We start from the raw sequence: 22,318 nt of genomic DNA, 5'->3' as shown, positions 1-22,318 counted from the left end.
ATATACATGTGTGTATATATGCGGTATATACTTAGATCCCTGTATGCTTCCGAATTTGCTTCTCGTATCGCATAACCCGCCTCGCATTTCCAACTACGTAACACGAGGTAATACAAACTAAACACATAGCGACGGTTTTCGTATCACAAGATCCAATTATTCCTCATAGGCGCCACACGCATGCGCGTCGCACATTTTACAGTTAGGAAGGTACACACACGCACACACATACGCAATCCCCCCCTCACCCCTCTTCCCATCCCCCTTACCTTACCCCTGCATTAATTTTTACACACCTGCAGCTTCGGGCCGATTATCATCTAACCGATTATTTATTTACTGATTTTATCAACCAATTATATAACGCAGCGTAACGAGCTGCGCGATTCGCGACTCGGGTGTCGCCCTGTCTGTAACGAACTGCAACCCCTAGACCCCAAATACACATTTCGGACACACATATTCAGGACATATTATACAGACTTTTAGGAAAGCAGAGACTGCGCCTGCAGGGTCCTCCCCTTATAACTTATTATTGTAGAACATATAGAATATTATCGGTCGCTCGCAGGCGCAGTATCTGGTGCACACTATATATATTTACAAAGAGAGAGCGCGCTAGAGCCTCAGCTGCCAACTATTTTATCATTCGCGTCGGGCAAATTAACATTTCTTACAACTTTGATATACACATTATATATTATTAGACTCGTTCTCTGTTTCTTAGAGATATAAACTTACAATGACAGAATAATAACTGACTCGAAATATATTTCTGTCGTTGACCAGTAACCGATGCTTCTTCCCTCCATATTATCCTCTTTTTTTACACTTTCTATCTGTCGTTGTTTTTTTTTTTTTTTATTTTTCTTTTTTCCTCAACATTGCTATTACTATTATTATTAAAAACACCGCCGAGCGTCTAAAAGTTATTCCTTTTATACAATTCTTCTTTGCATTTCGCGTATTTTTTTCTTTTGCACTTGTCTATCAATTATAGTTTTGTATTTATATTCCTTATATAACTTTTTCGCATTTCTTTGCAGGATAAGTTACTACCGGAACCTCGCCCGCAAGGATCATCATCGTCTAAGCCGAAGACGTGGGGAAGAAAAGAAATGAAAAAAAAGAGATAAATAAAAAACGCTAATAACAATAATAGACAGAAACGAAAAGTGTAACAATCGAAAAGAATTCAATTTCTTGGATGAATTTAACGCGGTGATAAAAAGCAGTGAGCAGCTGGAAAGTTTTGGGTAGTTATTCAATTATATTGCTAATTTCTACTCTTATATTTAAATATATATATATATATATATATATTTATATTAGTATTCGATTACCTCGCCCGCTAAATTGGAACTCTTTGCGTTATGTAACATAACCGTACAAGTGAAACGATCATTTCACTCGTATAACACGAGAATCCTTTACACGTACTCGGAGCGCGTCCAGTCAATTATCAACCGGAAATAACGGCGTTTATCAACATGTTGTTGTTTCCTTTTTTTTTTTTTTGTTCATTTTGAGACAGAATTTTCGGCTTCTTTTTCCATCGGCAAATAACCGCGCGGCCCATTAGACGCGGGCACCAAATTTTCCGATGCGCCCCCGTCGTAACGCGACGCGGGAAAATCGCACGCGGAGATGCGAAATTCCGCCCGTCCGCCCCGGCGGCGAGCTTTTAAAGCTCCGTCGCCGGAGGAGACCAGCGGACATCGCGATAGTCGTGGAAAAAATCAAGGAAAAGCTCTAAAAGTTCTGCTCGCCGTACATCCCGGGGAACCGGACCGCGTGTGCTCCAAGCTCGGCGGGCGAGAATTCGTCCTATGTAGCCAAATGGGCAAACTGTCCCGGGTGCGGAGCGAACTGGTAGGGGTGGCCGTAAGGCGACATGTGGTACGGGACTATGTTCATGCTCGCCATTTTGTGCTCCTTCTTCCACTTCATTCTTCTGTTTTGAAACCAGATCTTTATCTGCCTCTCCGTAAGGCAGAGCGCGTGCGCGATCTCGATACGCCGTCTCCTTGTCAGATACCGATTGAAGTGGAACTCCTTTTCGAGCTCCAAGGTCTGATACCTCGTGTATGAGGTCCTCTGTCGTTTCGTTTCACCGTTCGCGTTCACCGTACCTGGAACAAAGTATCAACCGTCGATTAGGTATCAAGCAAGTTTTCACAGATTGCGGATGCAAGAAGCGGAACAGATTTTACTCACAACTGTGTCCAAAGATGGACACCTCGAGGTTTTCGGTAAAAAGTACCAATGTAAATTGTATTTTTTATTATAAATGTAGCAGATTTTATAGTGCGCACTTTTTCTAGAGTAGATTCTGTACTTGATTAAGTATATTTTGCAAAAAAAAAAAAAAAATATGTTGATTTTCTCTTTTCCTGCAATTTTGAGCCAAATCTGCTTTTTTGTTGTCTCCGTGATCAAACTTGACTCAAACTTGCACCGATACTGAGTTTCAATACTTAATCTTAATTATTTCATGCTCAACAGGTTTCAATCACTAACAAAAATTATTTCGTGAAATTCAAATATCAGTGATAATTTGAATTTTTGGTTCAAATTGACTGGTAGAAGCTTCTGGTATATACGTATATTGTAACCATATAGATTTTTCAAAGTATGCTGAGAAATTGAAAGGTGTGGTTTTTTCTCGGTCAGCAGAGTCCTGAGAGGGTCACGGAATTCTACAACGTCTCTGACCGTGCGAACATGTGGTCGAAATCCCAAATTTGAAGCCGAGAATAGAAGAATGAAAAAGAAAAAAAAAAACCTCTCGTGAGGAACTTTCTCGTGAAATTGTTTTGCTCGGAAAATGGTCACTGTGTAATTTAAAACCGAATATCCTGAACCAGTTTCTCAGTTTTCCAAAAGCCGACAACGAAACGAATACCTGTAAAATTTATCAGCAATACGTTCGCCTTCTTTCTCGCGAATCTGTACAGATCGGAGCAGAAGATGGAGACTTGGATCGCAGGTGAGTTTAAAATTGTCGAAAAATTTAAGATTTCAATTTCTCTTCAAGCACATATTACTTCGTGAAGGTATAGAAAGCCAAAGAATTTCTGCCGCAAAAAGGTCTTCAGAAAAATTCGTCCCTCAAACGGCATATTTGAAAATGAAAGATTTTCTTACGGATAAACAGTATAAAATGTCGTCAGGCATAGTCCGTCAGCATCGCGAAGAGAATAACCTGGCAAGAAGCTGAATGTAATACATTCCCTGGTAAATAAAATGCCTTGCGTATATATATATATATACGAGACGCGTCTGTGACCTCGTTAATTTTATTGCGACGATCTCTCATAGCTGCATCAGGTATATGATGCACCTAAGTCCAAGAGCAGCATAAGCAGGCGGCGGCAAACTGGTCAGTTGGCAGCTGCTTTGCCTATTTGTTAAGCAGACCTCGGTCGTAAATATAATGCAAAGCCTGCACACTTGCAAGCCTCGGTTAAGGAGTACCGCCGCGATACCCAAGTGAATTATCACGTTGTGCGCCAACTGCACATACTTATCGTCGTTGTGTCATCGCCTCGTACAATATTCACAAACAGGAACAAATTGGTTCATCGAAATTTTTTTATAATTTCACGCGTACGTTATACGCGCGTAACCATGAAACACGAAACTTCCTGACCTTTACACGATCAGATAAGCGCCCCGAATACGACGGGCAAGTTTCTCCCTGCATGCTTGGAGCAACTTGTACACAACCGTCCTAGTCAAAGCTTTAAATGGTTGCGTATAATAACAAAACGCAACAGCGATTCGTCATCCCCAAAAGACCCGTCGTCAGTTTTCGCGGCTTGTTTGTAATTGGATTAATCATATCACTGACGGAGAAATACGGAACAAAGAATTCTACCTACTTACGTGCGTTGCGCGTGTAAGATAAGCGTACCAGTTATTGACTCTCCCAATTATTTACCTTGTTTGGTTGTATCTGTTCAATCCTTGGTTATAAAATTAGCAAAAAAAATAAAGTTGTAGTGTCTAACCATCTGGCGATTGGTTTCAGTCATCGAGAAATTCACAATTTGTGCCGTAAATTAATAATTTTGGAAAATAAAAGGATCGATAATTGGGTCTGAACGTGTCAATAACTGGTACACTTACCTTAAGCACCCAATTCCGTGTCAACTGTCAATTTTCGAGGTGGCTGATCAAGCCGAGTTCCGCTATATCCATAAATCAACGATCCGTTATCGTTCGACGATCGGTTACCCGACAAAATCGTAGGTGTTATACAAACGATTCGCGAACTACGACCGAAAGGAAACAGGTGTCCACTCTTCGCCCACGGAGCTGAAGCGATAAGGAATTAGAAGCGGAGTCGGAACGGATGCGGATATTAAAGAGGCGGCTCATCTACGGCAGTAATGAATGACGCTATTAATAGATCCTTTCACCGAGGAACGGAAGAGTCTGGCAGAAACTCTGTGGACCAGAGAATACGAGACGAATGCAAGTGTGATTTCCGACGCAGCGTTATTACGCGACATCGCGGGTTCGATGAGAGTGAAACTGAATCGCTTCGCAAATCGTCAGCTGTCGCGTATCACGCGTGCGTAAGTGTCGCGTGAAAAATAGAGGAAATGGATTACGGAGCTGCAGCGGCTCCGCGGACGTGCATCGCAAAGGTACAAGGTGTGCCGGCATTCGCTGTCGGGGTTCACCGCTAATGACTACCCGCTCCGTTGCAGGCGTTATCGCTTTCCCCCCGACGTGGCACGCCGACGGCGACGCCGACGTCGACTTTTTAATAAATAGTCGTCGCGGAGTTCGGACCATGCCCGCCGATGCGTTTCGTTTCGTCCCATTTCACAGCAGCGAATATAGAACTCCGTTTTTTCTCGTGTTTCGGTACTTTTTCCTCCTCCTCCTCCTCCTACTCCCCACCTTTTCAGCGTTTTCCGTTAGAGTAACACGCAGCGCGGTTATGCAGCAAACGTCGTAGGTTCGCACGGTATCAGATTCGAGCGTGTATTATACGCGTATAATATTGTTGAATCCCTGATATTATCATGATTAATTATCACCATGTTTTACCGACATCGATATTCCGCCTGGCTTGGAGATATCTCGAGACTCTGCAACACCGTTCTGGTCTACACAACAAACTGACCGACACCGACGTGAACCTAGGTGTGTATTACTGACTTGTGTTTGGATTGTGAATTCGGTTGGCTTATGATTTTGATTAATAATTTTGCGCTCTAGCTTCGGTATATTGTAAGGAACTAGGGTTAATTAATTTATCCGCGTCAACCACGCGAGATAGTGTTACATGTGCCTAAACCCAGACGATTTTCATTAAGAGACGATTGAGATGCAAGTTCGGTCGTTTTTAACTCGTCTAAAGGCCTCCGTTCCATTAGAATCTTCTTATTCTAGGTATAACCGACGCCTCTGTATCGACCGGAAATTGTACATCCACGGTATAATCTGCAGATATGTGAAGTCTTCGTTTTCCGCATCGTCAAATATCGATATAGAAACGCACATATTGTTCGTCGTATATGTATACCTGCGGGCGGACGGCGTAACCATTTATCAATCCAACGCCTGATAGATATACCTACTCTTTGCCAAGCTGTATATTTACACCGGAGCTTATAATATTATTCGTACGGGAAAAGTTGGATTGAAAAAAAATGCTGGTTCTAGCTGTGCTGCAGAAATTAAATAATACATTCGAATGCGAAGAAGGCAAGAGCAGTTTATTCGTTTACGATTTTTCAGCACTTGAACTTCGCGTCAATTTTTTTATCACCGGTGACTTGGAATTACAGTAATTGCAATATTCATTCAAGAAATATAAAATCTCATTCTATTGCCGGTGAAAAATCTACCGTTTAATTTTTCATATTGCGCAAAAAGTTTTAAAATATCATCTCGGTCAATATCGCTCAGTCTACATTATTTATTTATTTTTATTTTTTTCTGTCTCCGAAACTAGTTATCAGTTGTCAGAATTTGCTCCCGAGCACGGAATGAATTTTTCCAGCGCATGTATCTCGGATTTCGTTGTTTATAAGGGTTGTCGAAAGCTTGTTCAAGAAAACGGAAGTAATGGAGATCGTGACGAGGTGTTCAAGTATCGCGTCGTCTTACCCCAACCCTTTGGCAAAGGGGGATCGGGTTAAAAATCGGCTTGCAGTTTATACGGGAGTAAAATCGATCGGATGAATCCAACGGAAATAGTCGCGGTTTCTCCGCGGGTCACGACGTCGGTCGCGAGTCAGTCACTCAGTCAAAGACACAATTCGAGACAGTAGACACGGGAGATGGGCTGCTGGAAGAGGAGCGAGAGAAAGAGAGGCGGAGAGAAAGAGAGGGATGCAAATACACGCGCGGCTCGTTCTATTAGGAGCAAAACACGGGGCGAGACGGAGAGAGGAGAGAGGAGAGAGGAGAGAGGAGAGGCGACGCTTCTTCGCCCGTCTCGGCGTCGAGTGACATCGGCTGGATGGGTGACACGATCGCGCGCTTTAGTCGCGGGGCCGCGGGTTGAACACCTCAGGCTCGCAGCCGCTCGGTTCGTCGCAAAGACGTCGGTCCAGCCGTCGGTCTGTCTGTCAGCGAAGCAACGAGGGACTCTTAAGAATTTTTAAGACGAGCGTGTGTTTCAGCTAAGCCCACACGGTAGAATCTAGAGAATCCGAGACAGCCATCCTCGATCCGTTCTTCGGTGCGGGGGAAGGAGTTGTCGATTTTTGTCTCTTTCTCTGTTTTCGAATTTTCAAATTTACATAATTCCGCAATCGCGGCGTCGAGCTCGTCTTCAAACTACGATGAAATATTAACACCTGTTCTCTCTCCTCTACCGATCTTTAACGATTTACGACTGATTGTGTTTCCGTGTTTTTAGATCCGCGAACGATCGCGAACGTTGATTTATACGAACGACTTGATCGTTTAAATTATTCGAGTTGCCGGTTGAACGGTAGAGAGGAGAGGTGTAGTGAGAAAATTAATTAATTAAAAATCGGACGATGTCGAATGCACGATATTTATGCGGCAGCCATGATTTCACCGGATTTTTACGCGCCCGTTCGATTATCACGACTTTTAATACATGTAAAATTATTATTCGCTCGCTGCATGGTTAACGAGAATTTCAACCTCACTATTAGGCGAGCGGATCCGAGTCACTGAATAGTTGAGTAAATTTATGTTAATAATTCATTATAATTTTAGTACGCCACTAGACATTTATAGCCTATCATATATTGTAGTCCGATGGGACGGAGACGCGCAGCGAGATTTAGGAAATCATGTCACACCTGAGATTATCCGTAATCTCGAGTGTTTCAACACGTATATACAAACTATTAAACCAATATAATCCATTAGGCGAATCGTATAAATTACGCCGTGACAAATGGAAAAAAATACAGATTCACTAACGTGATAATTTTTTATTTACTAACTCGTTGGAATGACAAAAAAGGAACAAGACCGTCACAGGAACCAATAAGCCTTATGTTTTTCAGCAGTCACCTTATATCTGTTAGTCGATCAGTTAATGATGATTGAATTATAACTGTACGACAATCAACAAGCTGTTTTGCAATAAAATTGCAGAAATAAGATTTCGATTTCAAAGATGCCCGATTCTTTTGCACAGAAAATTCTCTCGGCCGTGTGATCAAAGGAATTCAGGAAGAAGCTTTTCGCTTTTCATCTCTGACACGCACGAAATTTGTTCCTTCTGCTAAGTGTATTCTGTGCTCTGGTATTCGTAGTTTTTTCACTCCGCGTCTGAACCTCTATTGTCGCAATTTGTCAAATTCACCTAATTCCCAAGTCCCCATTATCATACTGTGCAAAAATAAAAAAAAAAAAGAAAAAAAAAAACAACACCGCACAAAGTGAGCGTGTCGCCGGGTTGTAAAAACGCAGATCACGGTCAGCTGGGCAGCTATGTAAAAAAGTAGAATTTGTACGAGTCCATATCATCTCTCTCAGGCATCCGCTGCAGCTCGTTCGGATGGAAGCTGAGTCTGCAGCCGCGCTTTATCACTTCTCTAGATCTAGGCGCGGATCGGGTTGATTGGACCGATTGAAAATAAGAAAAATCACTCAGCCCGCGTTACCGCCCGTTTCGATCAATTACACAGCAACGTCATTTTGTCCCCCCCCCCCCCCTCCCGAATTTTTATTTGCCTCGGAAAAATTGCTCGTAGCTGGTAAACACGATCCGATATCGACTTTTTTTTTGCCACTGCAAGCTACGCTCAAACTCTTGGATCGATGTTAGGTACGTTCCGCTCACCGGCGTTTAAAAATCCTGTGCAAAAACCGCGCGGCGATTTGCAGTTTGTTTTTTCTCGGTTTCTTCGCGCCAGTTCGATGAGACCGCGGACTTTTGCAACGTGTGCAGAAGGCACGCCTGCGTCGTCGGAGCTTGCGAGGATCAGGTGATGGCGGGGTGCCCGCGTCCTTTGGGAGAAGGGAGAAAATAGAGGATCGAGGAACACGCCGACGCCGCGAGGCGAGACACGCGAGACACGCGAGACACGCTGGACACGGAATGCATACATCGAAACTCGGACGAAATGGAGCGCACATTGACATCGCCGAGCGACCAAACGCTCATAAATAACCCGACCAGTTTACAGAGCTATTATACAATTATGATTACATCTGGTCCTCTAGGTGGTCCGAGCCCTCACTCAACTTACGGTCAGAGATATACGCTTCGGAACAACGCGCCTCCGACTCGACACTCGTGTGTGCGTGTCTCGTTCGTGTCGTCGTTACCCACACTACTCTCAGAACTCGATATGATATGGAAGGTTCACGGTTGGTAGATGTATCTGCTTTTGACCGTGAAAGAAACGAGGAAACGGAATGAATAACAATTTTTTCTGCGACACTCGAGTTTTTACGATTTTTTGAAATTGATATACGTATGGAAAGAAAAAAAAAAATAGCAAAAATTTCTTCCACAAAAGCATAATAAGCATACGGAGCGTCAGACTGATTGGTGACAAAATTGTCAGTTCCTTGTTCTTGCGAGGATTTCTGCTGTAGAGGAAAATAAATCGGGAAATTTTTGAAATTCTACCAAATCATTTCTTCCGCGATTTTTACCGATTGTAACGCAGGGTTTTCGACTCTTACGATTCGTCATTTTTGTTATACGGTTCGACGCGTGGGCCTCGAGTTGAAACTTTCTATTATTACGGCATTAACGCTGTGATCAATTACTACTGTGGGAATCTTTTACAAAGGCGTACGGATTATTCGTTAGAAGAATCGGATGGATTCTGGAGAGATCCAGCCGCTATTTTTTTCGTTTCCTTGAATGATTGCGTAATCTATACTTACGATCGTTCGTCATCGTTGTAAAACACGAGAATCGAAACGGCAATAATGAAAAAACGATGTTGCGAATCGAAGAGCTGAAATTTATTTTCCGACTGAAAAAATAAACCATCGAATTCTAACGATTCAAATGAGAAAGATCGTGATCTGGACATCAGGAAGCTGGCGCAGCGTTGACCACGAACTCAATTTCTTCGCTTGACTATATTATTCGACCCCATCGTGTAAATCTGGTTTAAAAATTAAATCAAATGTCCCGGGATGACTGCAGCAATGACGAATCACCGGTAAAAATCGAGCAATAAATATTAGCCGGGAAAAAAATTGCTTACACCAAAATTTCGCAACAGTAATACACATATTACTACGATATTAGCGGAATGGTATATAATGGTAGATAATTCAAGGCAGACTGCGGGTGAAAAACAAACGTCCGTATCTTACAAAAAAAAATAAAATAAATAAATAAAAAATAAAATAAACGAAAAGTAAAAATTGTTCGAAATCGTAGCGAGGGATCTTGGCATCTTAGTTTCGTAAAAATACGCGTGACCGATGCGATTGTCACGGTCGCAAAACCGCGCACAGGCTGATCAAGAGTCGCGCTAGTCTTCGTTGACCGGCGTTTCGGTGCCCGTGTATTTTCTGGCAAAAATCAGGGCGCGTGTCGCTGTCGTTTCCGTCTTAAAAATCTGTCTAGAGATCCGTGATCTCCCGTTCTCCGACGGGCAGATAATACGGGAACAGACGGTTAACGTGAATCCCTGGCGCTGGTCCAGGGTCGATCCGACTCCCTGCAGAGGCCCCGGTAATAACGACCGAAGCAAAGATCTCTACGGGGTCTTGCAGAGCCGTGTTAAATGCGCGAGGAAACATCAAGCTGAGAAATCTGGTGGTATTATAGATGTAACGAGCAGAAGCTTGCGGATTAAATTTATACCTCCGAGAAATTTTGCACACGATTTCTAGGTGTGGAAATTCTGTACAGTTGCGTCGAGGTACTTGTAATTTTCAAGCTTCCGCGAAAGCTTCGCTCCGAAGCTTTTTCCAACGTTCCAACATGCCAATCCGCTCTTGTATATATATACCCGCTTTATAATAATGTATTTCGACGAGTCGAATAATATCGAGGGGTTGATATAATTGGTGTGATCATCTGGCTAATAAGGGTGGCAGGGAAAATTCGTCAAGGAGCAAAACCACCCTGTAGGTTCGCGGGCACGAGAAGAAAACCGTAGAGACGAGGCGTTAATTGAATTTCGTTCCGCGGTGGATTATTGTGAAGCGTTTAAAGCGGCCAGAAACAAACCTATTTGCGTCAGGGAGCTTTCTCGGGAGATAACAAATGACCGTGGCGCCCGCCGCACAAACTTCGGCATAAAAGCTTCGTTGAGAGCTCCAGCCTCTCGCTCTCGCTCTCTCTTCTCCTCCCCCCGTCCCGCCACTCGCTACACTTTGCTCCCCTCCCCTTCTCCTCCCCCTTACAAACCCTTCAGGTTCACCCTGAACCTCGTTCTCGCCGCCCCCAACAACTCGCTCCCGGAGCTGTCCCATTCAGATTGAAAAGCAATCATTTTTTTTTCCACGTTTTTCTTTTCGCCTAGCATTATTTATTACGACCGTCCGATGCACCGCGGCATCTGTATAAAAAAAAACCGCACACCGATTCACATGTTTTTTTTTTATACAAATGCAACTGCTTTTTACGTTCCATTCGCGAAAATTGCCCCTGTGAAAATTATGGATTCAATTTATCATCAATTTTCTACTCACACGCGATTATTCCCCGATTTTTGAAAAGATGACGGGATTCTTTGCGGAGAGAATTGGACTTCCGAATTACCCGACTACTTCAGCAATGCTACGGATGGTATGACCGTAATATACACTGCAGCGATATGCAGATATAATAGAGTCGGTCATAAATCCGTTGGGGGCTGAGGACGCCACGTGCTTTCCATTCGTTAACAAGATGACGACGAGACAATTACCCTAAACGAAAGGACATAAACTATTCCGCATACAGAGATTGTTCGGACTCTGAGTTAGTGTTGTGTAGATCGTATACTGGCTGTTACTCCTTATTCTATAGTAGTAAAGTCCTAAATTGGCTGTTCGTCACTGAGTCGACAGCGGCACAAGTTCTGCCAAAGAAAATGCTTAGCGAAATCGTCAAAGAAACCTGAAAGACCCTCGCGACAATTTCAACATGATATGTAACATTTTATTTCTAGCTATCATCATAATTCGTTCGGTAATTAGCCCACAGTTTATCGCAACTTTCGATTATTTTTTCCGCGTACATCGCGCTAATTGCGTAAATAAAAAGTATCATCACGACACATTTGCGATACCGTTACAGCGTAGCTTGAGGCGTTGAAATTTTTTTGTCGAATGACGAGTAGTAATAAGTCAGTAATTGCGGTAAAGGAAAGAGTCATGTAACCGACCATGATTGTGAAAAATCTGTAAGTATCATAAGAGCCTCATTATTTCGACTCAGAAAAATAACTCCAGCTAATTTGTTTGTGATGAAAAAAAAAGCAGGAAAAGAACCGATCCAAGAAAGAGGGGGGGTGGGCAGGGGAATTCTGCACGCAACGTGATTCCGCCGGATGTAAACAAGGTATTCTATTTTCGTCGAGGTTCGGGGGTTGGACTGCAATAGCAAGCTTTTGTCCCTCACCCCTCCAGAGTGCAGTACCTACCCACCTCGGTTCACCTACACGACAGGCTGCCGCAAGCAAGCAACCCTCGTTTCGCGGGTTGGCGCGGCGTTCCAGGACTCGCCTCAAAGAACTGTCAGGATCGTGAGGGTTGCTCGCTCTGCAGCCGGAGAACGAGACAGCACCGGGGTGAGATGAGGTGAGTCGAGTCGGGGTTGGGGGGACGGTGGAACGGGTCGCAGGATCGTGGAGGGCACCGGGGCTGAGGAAATGGGGGCACGGGGGAAAAGGAGGCAGAGGCAGCGCGTCTCCATCCATCACACGGCGGTCCGATCGGCCGACACACGCGAGTCTCGCAACCGTACCAACCAACAGGGAACAAGGCTCGGAATGCATTACCATCGGCCCGATCCACCCTCTTGCGAAGCTCTCCGCAAAGCTCCGCTTCGCAAAAATTATCCAAATAAAATTGAGGAGGGATGTAGAAGTGGTGGCGAAATTATTAGGGAATTTTTTTGGTTGAGATTCGATCCTCGGAGATCGTGAAACCTCGAGGATTACGAGGATGGATTTTTTTTTTCCTTTTTTTTTGGCACGGGTAATCGAGCTTCGGAATAAGTTTTACCGCTAGGTGGCCACCAATTTGTAGAAATTCTCATGGGAGACGTGGCTCAGGCTGATTTCCAATGACATGATTTGTTCGCTGCGGATTCTTCTGTGTACTAATAGCTTGCGAATTTATTCGGCAGGGTTAGTTACGAGGTGAACGATAACGGGCACAAACAAAGTTTGAAGTAAGCTGTCGCGTCGATTTTCTAAATCTGGTGATTGTTTCGACAATGATGCTGTAGCCGTAAGGAATACTTGACTGTATACGTAAACGATGTGTAATTAGTTCTTGCGACAAAACAGAAAGAATGAATAAAAATAAAAGAATCACCGTAGCGTGCGGATGAATTCTGGTAAAACTGAAAGAGTTATTCAAAGTCATATACAAGTAGTTTCTTAACTAGTCGTTAGCACTAAATCTTTCTGTTAATAAGCAAGTGAAGTTTGCAGTGGGTTGGCAGTCTAAAGGATAAAAAATGATCGAGGTTGTACTTCATTCACTCTTTGACAAAGACCGAAACGAAGAACGTAAGAAAATTAAAACAAAAAAAAAAAAAAAAAAGTAAACAAATAAAGACATAGAATAAAAACGAATGAAAATGAAAACGTAGTCGGTGCAATGACTAGATTTTTTTCGAAGCAAAGTCTCATTCAAAGGATGAACGATGATCCCTGCGCACCTTGAGACAACCGCGCCTTTACTCGGACCTCCTCTTAGAGGAATATGAGACGCGACATGTCACAGATCGTGACATTTACCTGGTAATACTTCAAGAGGCTGGTGAACCCATGTAACAAGACTGAATACACGCGCTGCCCTCCTCCTCAAAAAAACATAAAAAAAGACAAAAATAAAATAGAGAAAATCTAAATGAAAAAATAGTCCGTGTAGAATATCTCCCCCCCCCCCCCCTTTCAAGGTGCGGATGCCCCCTTAAATCGTGAGGGTTACTCAGGGCACGGGCCCTTTCATCAGAGGTTCATTCAGACGGTAGTCGGTTCACGACTTGTTATTAATTATCCCAAAAATTAATTCAACGATAACCGAGCCGAGCGGCGATCAGCTGACCGCGGCTATCTCCCCTCACCCTCTCTGATGGACCTCCGCGCACACACTCGCTTTCACATCCACGGACCTCGGAGAAGCGGCCTCCTCCTCCTCCTCCTCCACCTCCTTCTCATCCTCCTCGTGTGCTTGTGGAAAATTAATGATTTGCCTTCGGTGGGAACAATACAGTCAGCTGGCACGAAGCGCGTGTATGTGCCGACGTGTGTGAGCATACCTGAGGCCTGACTGTACAACAGCACCGGGACAAGGTACGCGCACTTACCTATAAGGTATGAAAAAACATTCACCTAGACACGAGGAACTGTGTCTGCAATCGTACGTAGAGAAGAAAATGCGAACTAGGCAGGAACGAGCCCCGCATAAAGTAACGTCTAGCCGAGCGGAATATCCATGCCCGAGTGCAACTATTCTAATATATACCCTGTAGGTATACTTATTGCGACAAAATTATGCCATCCTTGGATCTCTGCTCCGCTTACAGGAATCGTTACCTCGCAACCGCGAGGATAGTGCGAGTGCATGGCACGATGAAGGGTTAATCGAACGACTCCGCCCTGCAGGGGGATTTTTTTTTTTTTTTTTATCAGAAACATGTAACAGGACGATTTTCTCTCTTTATTTTCCAAGTTCGTTATCTTGCATCTAGCTCTTTTTTATACTTTGGGGTGTCCACCCCGGTATAATAAAATGCATTCCCTCTCTCTCTCGTTCTCTCTTTCCTGTTCTCGGGCCAGCGGTAATGATTCATCTGTGAGCAATGGGCCTGTTAACTCTCGGAATAAAGCGACATGGCAGTCGTCGAATGGCCAGCCGTTGCGGAGAGACCGCGTCACTTCATTACTTGTCCATCAGTCTGTTGCCGACTGTGAGACACAAGTCGGTATACCTGTTTGCCGGCACGGATGAGGTCCGTCTTCTTGACATCACGGGTCGCCGCATATCGTTGCGCAACTCCGCTCACCGCTGGCGTTCAAAAAGACACCGATCCCTCCTGTCGGTGGATTAGATTCGCGCGAGTATTAACGGACATCGAAGCCGCCGACCACTGGCCGCTCTAAATCTCGTTAACGCGAGGCGAATACGCGAGAGGCTGTTTAATTTTGAATTAAATCCTCGTTCCGTCCGGGAGGATTCGACCCGCAGGATCGAGAAAAATCTCCAGGGTCCGTGGGGTACGCGCGCATGAATCACACTACGGAATCGGCGCCTCGGCCTCGGGCGCGACCTAGGATTCTGTCCGTTTTGATACAGCGCCGAGTTCCTTCTGGTTAGGCGGCTCGCCGAGAAGAACGCTCAACGTGCACGTACGTATATATTTCCCCGCCCCGCGCGTAAGCCTTGCTACCATTTATTTATGGCCATCGGGGTCATCCGGGTCGCCGGGGTACACCCAGGACCGCCCCGACACGAAACACTTTGCTCTCGACGCGCCGCGACGAGCTCAGCCGCGAAATGAAGCTGTCCCGCAGACGTGAAGCGCCGCCGTCGTGACGCCTTCGAACTAGCGACACTTTTTTCGTGGAGAATCGCGAATTAAAGAGGGAAGACGACGAGATTGATGGCCACCGATGAGAGCGGGCCGGCGCGAAAGAAAGAGCCCGGACTTTGGGGAGGTGACGATATCCTCGCGGACGAAGACGACGTGGAAGAAGAAGCGGAGACTGCGGAGACTGCGGAGAAAAAGACAGGGTGTATTTTCGGAGCCGGGAGCGAGCGGAGAGATGGAGACGTGAGTGGTTCGTTTCCAGGGAATGAATGCTCTCTTAAACGAAGACGTTTCACGAATAGTGGGTATTGTACCCCGTACGAGACGCCGAGCGCCGATTTCCTCCTCTCCTATCCTAATTTCTTACACTTTTTATGCACCCAGCGGGTACAAGGGCCCAATGTTAGGCTTCCAGTGTCAACATAACGGGGCAACGAATCGAGATCTTTCACAATAATAATAATCGTTATATCATTGTGCAGTCGTGTTGTGCTGCGGTGATTGTGCCGCGTCAAAAACCGCGACTGGGAACCCATTCACCGGCAGCTCGTAAATTTTATTTCGGGGCATTCCTCCTCGTTGGGGGGCTGCTGCCGCTCTTCATAGTCCTTCGCACAGCGCCCGGGGAACCCTGCATGAGCACGGCTAGGATCAGGATCCCTATGGCGCTCAGGACTCGCGGTGCAGCAACAGGCTGCCCACTTCTTCTTCTTCTTCTTCTTCTTTTTTTTTTATTTTTCTTTTTCTTCTTCTTATTCATCTTCTTCTCTCCCCGCACACATCGGCTCATCCCATTTGCAGTCTGTGGCCTCGATTGAAATTTATATTCCAATAGGCGATGGGTATCTTTTAAAGTGAACCGGAGCACGTATACACACGTATGGGGTATATATTACATATTCAACCTCCGTTAGCCGCACGCTCCCGTTCCCCGGATAGCTGGCCCCTCGCCCCCTCTTTCCCTCTGCCTCAGCCCCTCTGTGAAAAGTGAAAAGACTCTCGGATAGCCGATAAACGAGTATCTTGAAGAACCAGATCAGTTGCGTTCAGAGCAAAGTACAAACTACAAATGAAATAAGCTTCCAATATAAGAATTAGGCATTGCCGTCGGATCCCTTCTTGATTCTTCTGAACCTTGCATATTACACTTTTGGGATCGGTTTTCAACGTGCGTAGGTATCCTAATCGCGCGATAACCTTCCAACAACTTTACTTATTCCTGCTGTTACGACATACCTGAAGCCTAAACGGGACTCGATGAGCAAATGGATGGCGCAATTCCACGCACGCATAGGTGAGGGCATCTTTGTCGTTCCGCATGGAGGATCCGAAACCAGTTGTTGGCATGTTCGACCCGGTTGCAACCCCCCCAGATTATACCCCAGTGTATGCACGTACGAAACTCCGTGTACAACGAAATGCGCGTCTTGGAAATTTGCGGTGCCTCAGATTCGGAGTCACCCTTGCCTTCCACGCCAAGCCGCGAGCCGAAGAGGATCGTTCAACGTTCGGGCTTATTTATTGCGGAATGATCAGGCTGTAATTATGATTCCCCGGACTCGAAGAGAGCACCTTCCGTCTGTTCCCCACTCGACCGACTAATCACATTATTTATGTCTTCGAGTTCGACGCTCACGTGGGCCAAGGGTATTCGTGCATCCCTCGCTGCTCTCCGGGCCCGGAATTAACCTGAAGCTTTCAACGGGAGAAAATTGCGCCGTAATGGACTCGGCGTTGTTTTTTCACACGGGGACGGTGAAATTTATATCGAAAAAACTGACCGGCCATGATTTAGACCCTGGTCCTTTACTCGGAGCGTAAACGGCGGAGGTGCAAGACGTCTCGAGCGTCCGTTCCTCGGTACTCCGTAATGCTGTTAACAGCTTGGGCCCCATCAATCATTGTGCAATTGAACGCTCTTCACGGGGAACTAATCAAACCCGGTATATCAGCCACGGCAGATGTCCCGAGCTTTGTATTACGTCTGGCCCTTATAGCCCTGCGTTAATGCCGTAGTAAAACGTTGCGCAAAGGATTGCCCGGTCGATTTGTATATTTGAATAAAGAGCCCATTCTTACGCCTTTGGAACTCTTGTTTCAAGTCCGTCCGACAAAGCGCTCGATTCCGTCTATTAATGAAATAGAAAAACACAGCTCGACTTTGAAGTTCGTTCTTTGACTCTCTCGCGGCGTGTCCGTCGTAAGGGTTTCGAATAAAAAACAAGCGCATTCGGAAGACAAGTAGAAATGATTTCACTCGAACGTATGAAAATAAAAAATAATATAAAAAAAGATAAGAACGCGGACTTTTGTAGGAGAGAAAGAGAGAGACGGAGTGAGCGACCTGGACAAGGAATCCTTCTTGAACCGAGTCGGAGAGAAGAACAAGAATAAGAATAAGGCCGAGGGCTGGAGGACGGCACAAGCGAAGGACAGAGGAGCGAGCGGCCGAGGGGGAAGAAGGGCCGAGGAAGGGCAAGGAAGCCCCCCGCCTTACAATGCGGCCTGATTTATGGCCTGGCGCACATACATAGAGTTACACACGATATCATAATACCATTAATTCTTCGTCAAATTCCCCGCTGACTGAATCATACTGGCTAGTCGAGCCTCGGTAAATCACGGGGCGACTAATGCGAACGCGACTCGCGCTGTCTTATCTTCTTTGACCCGCGGGGGCAGGTGGACCGAGAAACGCGTCCTCCGGCAGAGCCGCCAAGTCGTGTCCGTAACTCGTTGCGCCTTTCGTTTCCTCTCTGTTCCCGCATACTGGGCCACACGCGCACCTCGCCCTCTTCCTGCCAACCTACTCGCTGCGTAAATAGCAGAAATAATACCCACTAATCATTCCGCGTGTACCCGTTGCGCGTCGGTAATCGTCCGGTAGGTTTGGGTACTAATTGAACTCTCCGCGTGTCGGTGATGCACCGCACCCACGGCAATTCCGCCGTCTCGCGGCCGCTGCGCTTCGGGTAAATCGACTCACGGGTTTTCGCCTCTTTACGACGATACTCTCCTCAGGTTCAAAGACCCGTAACGCACAGGTACGATAGATAGTTGGGTGGGTACCATTGTGCTCGCGCTCCGGGGATATGATCGATGATTGCATGTGTCTGTTGCTGCGTTTTTCTTCTTTTTTTTTTTTTTTTTTATTTTTCATTTTTCGTATCTCATTCCCCTTTTTCTTCACCCCTCAATCTTTCCGATCTATACCCAACGCTCGCGGTACATTCAACGACGCTTTAACCCTGACGATTATCTACACGTGTACCAAGTTCGAATTGATAATTGTGCGAATACGTAGCTTGTCTTGTCACCGATCGCGTGATCGAGTCAGTTTCTATTTTATTTACGAATTGATCGACCGAAGGGATGAACATTTTCCCGAACAGTCAATTGACGCGGATTGTAAAACTATTCACGAATCGATACGAATCTTGGTGATTTCAGCTTGCCTTTTATACATGTATACGATTTGGAGAGACTTCTGTAACGTGTTGTACGTGATGACGTTAATTGTTATTATATTCTAATCGCCGACTAAGCAATAACGATCAGTAAATCACAATTGATAACACGGAAAGATGAAACGCGGTGGATTATAATTACAACCGCGACGATTAGGAACTGATTACAGTGTATAAAAAGAATGACTACAGTATAGTCCGCTGTGTTCTCTTTTCAACGATATTTTTATACCGTTAGAATTCCGTGTTTTCTCTCTCTCTCTCTCTCTCTCTCTCTGGCAACGAGATCCGTTGAATATGATCTGATACGTGTTACTCACTCTGTCCAATGTGAACCCGTTTCATCCACGGGTAGATTTGGGGTGGATTACCACCACTGGCGTTTCCCTTGTTCGACGAGTTGTTGCCGGTGCTGGAGGTGCTCGATGTCGAGGAAGCCGGTGAGGAGGCCGACGAGGCCGTGGTCAACGTGGAGGTTCCCTCGCCCCCGACGCCCCTCGAACTGCCTCCGGGAGGCGAGGCCGCGGAGGCGGCGACCGACGACCTCGAAGAACTCCCCGGTGGCGAGGTGAGGCCCGAAGTCTTGCTGGTCCCGGGGGCGACCAGGGGTGCGGGGCTGTTCCGGGAGGTGGAGGTGCTCAGGTCCTGGGGAGAGGCAACGCTAGTCGAGGAGGTCGAGTCCGCGTACTTGCAGCTAGCCGCCGAGGGTGCGGCGGGGGCTGGAGCACCCTGGAGAAGCGGGGACGTCGGGTCCGGGTGGAGTTGCTGCTGCTGAGGATGGTGTTGCTGTTGGGGGTGGTGGGGCTGCTGCTGGGGGTGCATGTGCTGCTGCTGGGAAGTCGCGGTCGCGTTCAGCCGCGGTTGCGGCTGTAGCTGCGTGTAGTCTATCATCCCCGTTGGGGCGGGATGCTGCATCGCTGCGGCCGGGGTGGCGTACGGATGCTGGGGGTAGTGTTGCTGCGGAGAGTAGCACGTGGGCGGGTAACTCGTCGCGGCGGCGTTCGGATTGTAGTAATCGCCACCCGCCGGCGAAGCGGCCTGCATCGGTTCGCCCGGTGAGTTTGGAGTCGGTCTCGGTGGCTGCTGAGGTTGCTGTCCGGCGTAGCAGGACGCGAGAGAATTGACGAATTGATAAGAGCTCATCTCGGCTAGCGGCGCACTTTGGTGAAAGAAGCGAACGACGAAAACTGTCGCGGCGGAAGTTTGCAGCGATTTATTCCGTTTCTCGTTTGTTTGTTTGTTTGTTTTTTTTTCCGCCCTTGGATTTCGTGTGCCCGGAGGAATTTGACTGGGGGGCTTTTCTTGTATCTTGTCCCTCAGACGAACATTGACACGAACGGTGATACAAACACTGGGGTTCAATACTATCGAACTTTCAACACTTTTAAGTACATCTCTCCGACAGCGAGTCCTTTCCTCCTTTTCTATACAGGCTACGATACTTATTCTCGTTCCTCCTTTATTCTTCGCTTCACTTCACTGGCGAGACGTGTGTGCACGCGTGAGGCGCGAATACGTTAACACTTTACTATCGCGCGGCGGTTCGAGAAACACGATTAACGATTGGATAATGAAGAAGGGTGTAAGCCCCGGCTAATAGAGAGCGTGTTGCCAGCGAGGCGGTCCGAGTCAACTCCTGGTTTACGAGCGCCACGTGGCCGAGGCCATAAAACTGTCTTCCGTTTCTTTACGACCTAAGGAGGCGCAATTGCCTACGGGTAGCTGGCGGCGAGGCGCGTAAGATCCATCGAGACCGGATCGGCCCTTGGATTCGGCACTGATTCCCGGCGTGATCCGAGCACTCTCGAGGCAACGCGACGCGCAGCGATTGAATAAAGGACCGGGGCAGGACCCCCGGCGGAGAGTCGCGACCGTCCAGGACGAGGACCAGGAGCGGTGTACCGTTGATTCGCAGGCGTTGTTTCGCTGCGTTGCGGTTAACGCTACGCGGTCCCGTCCGATATCTAGGTGCGTTGCGTGCGCGAAGGGCGGTCGTATCGTACTGAGCCGTGATCTCGGGGGCCGGTGCGGTAGCGCTGTCACGTGCCGCGCTGCGTGTCAGAGCCAGCGACCAATCCCAGTCGTCCGTCAAACCTTGATTGGTCTCTCTTGCCGCCGCCGAGGATTCTTCAACCCCGTTCTCCGCTACCCGACGTGACAAGGGTGGAGAGGGGTGCGCAGCATCGGTCTCGGGTGGGGGCAGCCCGCCAGGGGGGCTAATGGAGAGATATTTGGGAGCTTCTGGTAGTGGGGGTCCCGCCGCGGCTCAAGAGCTACGGCCACGCCGCTTCGCCGACTGCGTCACACCGCAGCGCTGCCCGAGCCGAGCAGGCGGGCAACCCGGGCTCTTCTTTCCTCCTTCGGCGTGCACCAGCGGGGCCCGCGCGCACGCGCCCCCCTCGTCCGCGAATCCCGCGACGTTCCTCTCCAACCCCGAAGGAACGAATCCCACCGCCGGTCAATTTGCGGCCCTCGCGGTTCCTGCTCTTCGGCTACCTGATTTTTCACGGTATTCCGCGCCGATTCCGTCGGTCGAATGCCCGTTGCGGGACGGCCGCGAACTTTGAGTCTTCTGGAGTAGCGGGGCGCGCATAAGTCAGCTCGGCGGTCGGGCGGCTGACAGTTTTATGAGAGTTTGATAGCCCGGCCCGACGCTCTCTCTCACTACCGGAGAACGAGAGGGGGATGGACCGGAGACGTATACACGCGCACTATACGCACAGCACTCCTTATTGTCCCATAAATTTGAACCTGTTGCAAGGCGGCCGGAATAACAGGGGTGGAAGATCTCCTCTCTAACCGATGACGGAGAGCGGCGTTACCGCACGATTTTCGCCTTCCTTATCTCGAAAACAGCTGAGACGATCACCGCCAGGGACACCGACACGACTCTCGTAACTCACTGAACAAACCGAACGCCTTCGGACGGCTCTACGTCTTTGCGGCTCGCACCGCAGAACCACGTGTGACGTAGTAGCCAGTTGGTCAAAGGGGGGGAAAGTCGCTGCAAGGAGGCGGGGCTCTTTGAGCACTGCCAGACTTCGCCGGCGCTCCGTGTGCGCTCTCTTCTCTCTCTCGCCTTCTCACTCCGTCTCCCTCGAAAAAATATTCACCCAAATTTCCGAAAAGCAGGCAGTCCGAGTCACTCTCTTCGATTGTCGACCGACCGATTCAGAGAAAAAAAAGAAAAAAAAAAAAAAAATAAAAACTCCCTCCTTTTTATCTTTACGTTACGTGTCCGATCTACGCCCGTTCGATCGTTTCGCAACGATTCCTCGATTATCGCTGAAAGCAAAGCTGCGCGGTGACACGGGAAAAATTCTAGACTCGTGTGTCCGTGTTTTTGGCTTTTTGGAGCGGCCCGCGCCCTTTGATCGTCGTCCGGAGCACCGAGGTAGTGCGGCAGTTGCTCACCAGATGTGGCGAGCGTGGCCGTTCCTGGTGAATTGAGGCGCGCACCCGCCCCCAGGTCCCCTTCCTTTCGCCGAGGAACCGGTGCCCGTTTCTGCTCTATACTCGAGTCGGATCCCCACCATCGACGGCGACGCCGACGCCGCCACCACCGCCGACGGATACTCTCTTAGAGATCCACCCCCCACCCCTGCTGCCCCAAACATTTCCACGATGCCTAAACACGCTCGACGCATTTCCATCCTAGACCCCGACGCGACAA

General features: G+C 47.4%; 1 protein-coding gene and 1 long non-coding RNA gene across 2 annotated transcripts in view; one reads left to right on the top strand and one right to left on the bottom strand.

The window, feature by feature from the left end:
- LOC124297547 (uncharacterized) overlaps positions 1 to 1,320 on the top strand; it is a 34,622-nt gene extending 33,302 nt beyond the window's left edge. Inside the window, exon 2 of the long non-coding RNA XR_006906629.1 lies at positions 1,047 to 1,320. This is a non-coding gene — a long non-coding RNA (uncharacterized LOC124297547). The remainder of the gene's footprint in view (positions 1 to 1,046) is intronic.
- On the bottom strand, positions 796 to 21,569 carry LOC124297524 (homeotic protein Sex combs reduced). Its single transcript, XM_046748662.1, has 2 exons — positions 18,966 to 21,569; positions 796 to 2,132 (listed from the first exon to the last, which is right to left on the bottom strand). The coding sequence occupies exons 1-2, from the start codon at positions 19,786 to 19,788 to the stop codon at positions 1,828 to 1,830; spliced, it is 1,128 nt and encodes a 375-aa protein (XP_046604618.1). The 5' UTR covers positions 19,789 to 21,569; the 3' UTR covers positions 796 to 1,827.
- Between the last annotated feature and the right edge of the window lie 749 nt (positions 21,570 to 22,318).

The sequence above is a fragment of the Neodiprion virginianus genome, chromosome 1 (assembly GCF_021901495.1).
Source record: "Neodiprion virginianus isolate iyNeoVirg1 chromosome 1, iyNeoVirg1.1, whole genome shotgun sequence".
Classification (NCBI taxonomy): Eukaryota; Metazoa; Arthropoda; class Insecta; order Hymenoptera; family Diprionidae; genus Neodiprion; species Neodiprion virginianus.
This window is presented reverse-complemented; position numbering and strand designations above follow the sequence as displayed.

What these genes read in the sequence shown, in the direction of transcription:
- LOC124297524 (XM_046748662.1), bottom strand. Translation starts at nt 19,788, where the DNA reads ATGAGCTCTTATCAATTCGTCAATTCTCTCGCGTCCTGCTACGCCGGA. An exon ending in ACGGGTTCACATTGGACAGA is followed by an intron (nt 2,133 to 18,965) that starts GTGAGTAACACG and finishes ACTTTGTTCCAG; the next exon opens with GTACGGTGAACGCGAACGGT.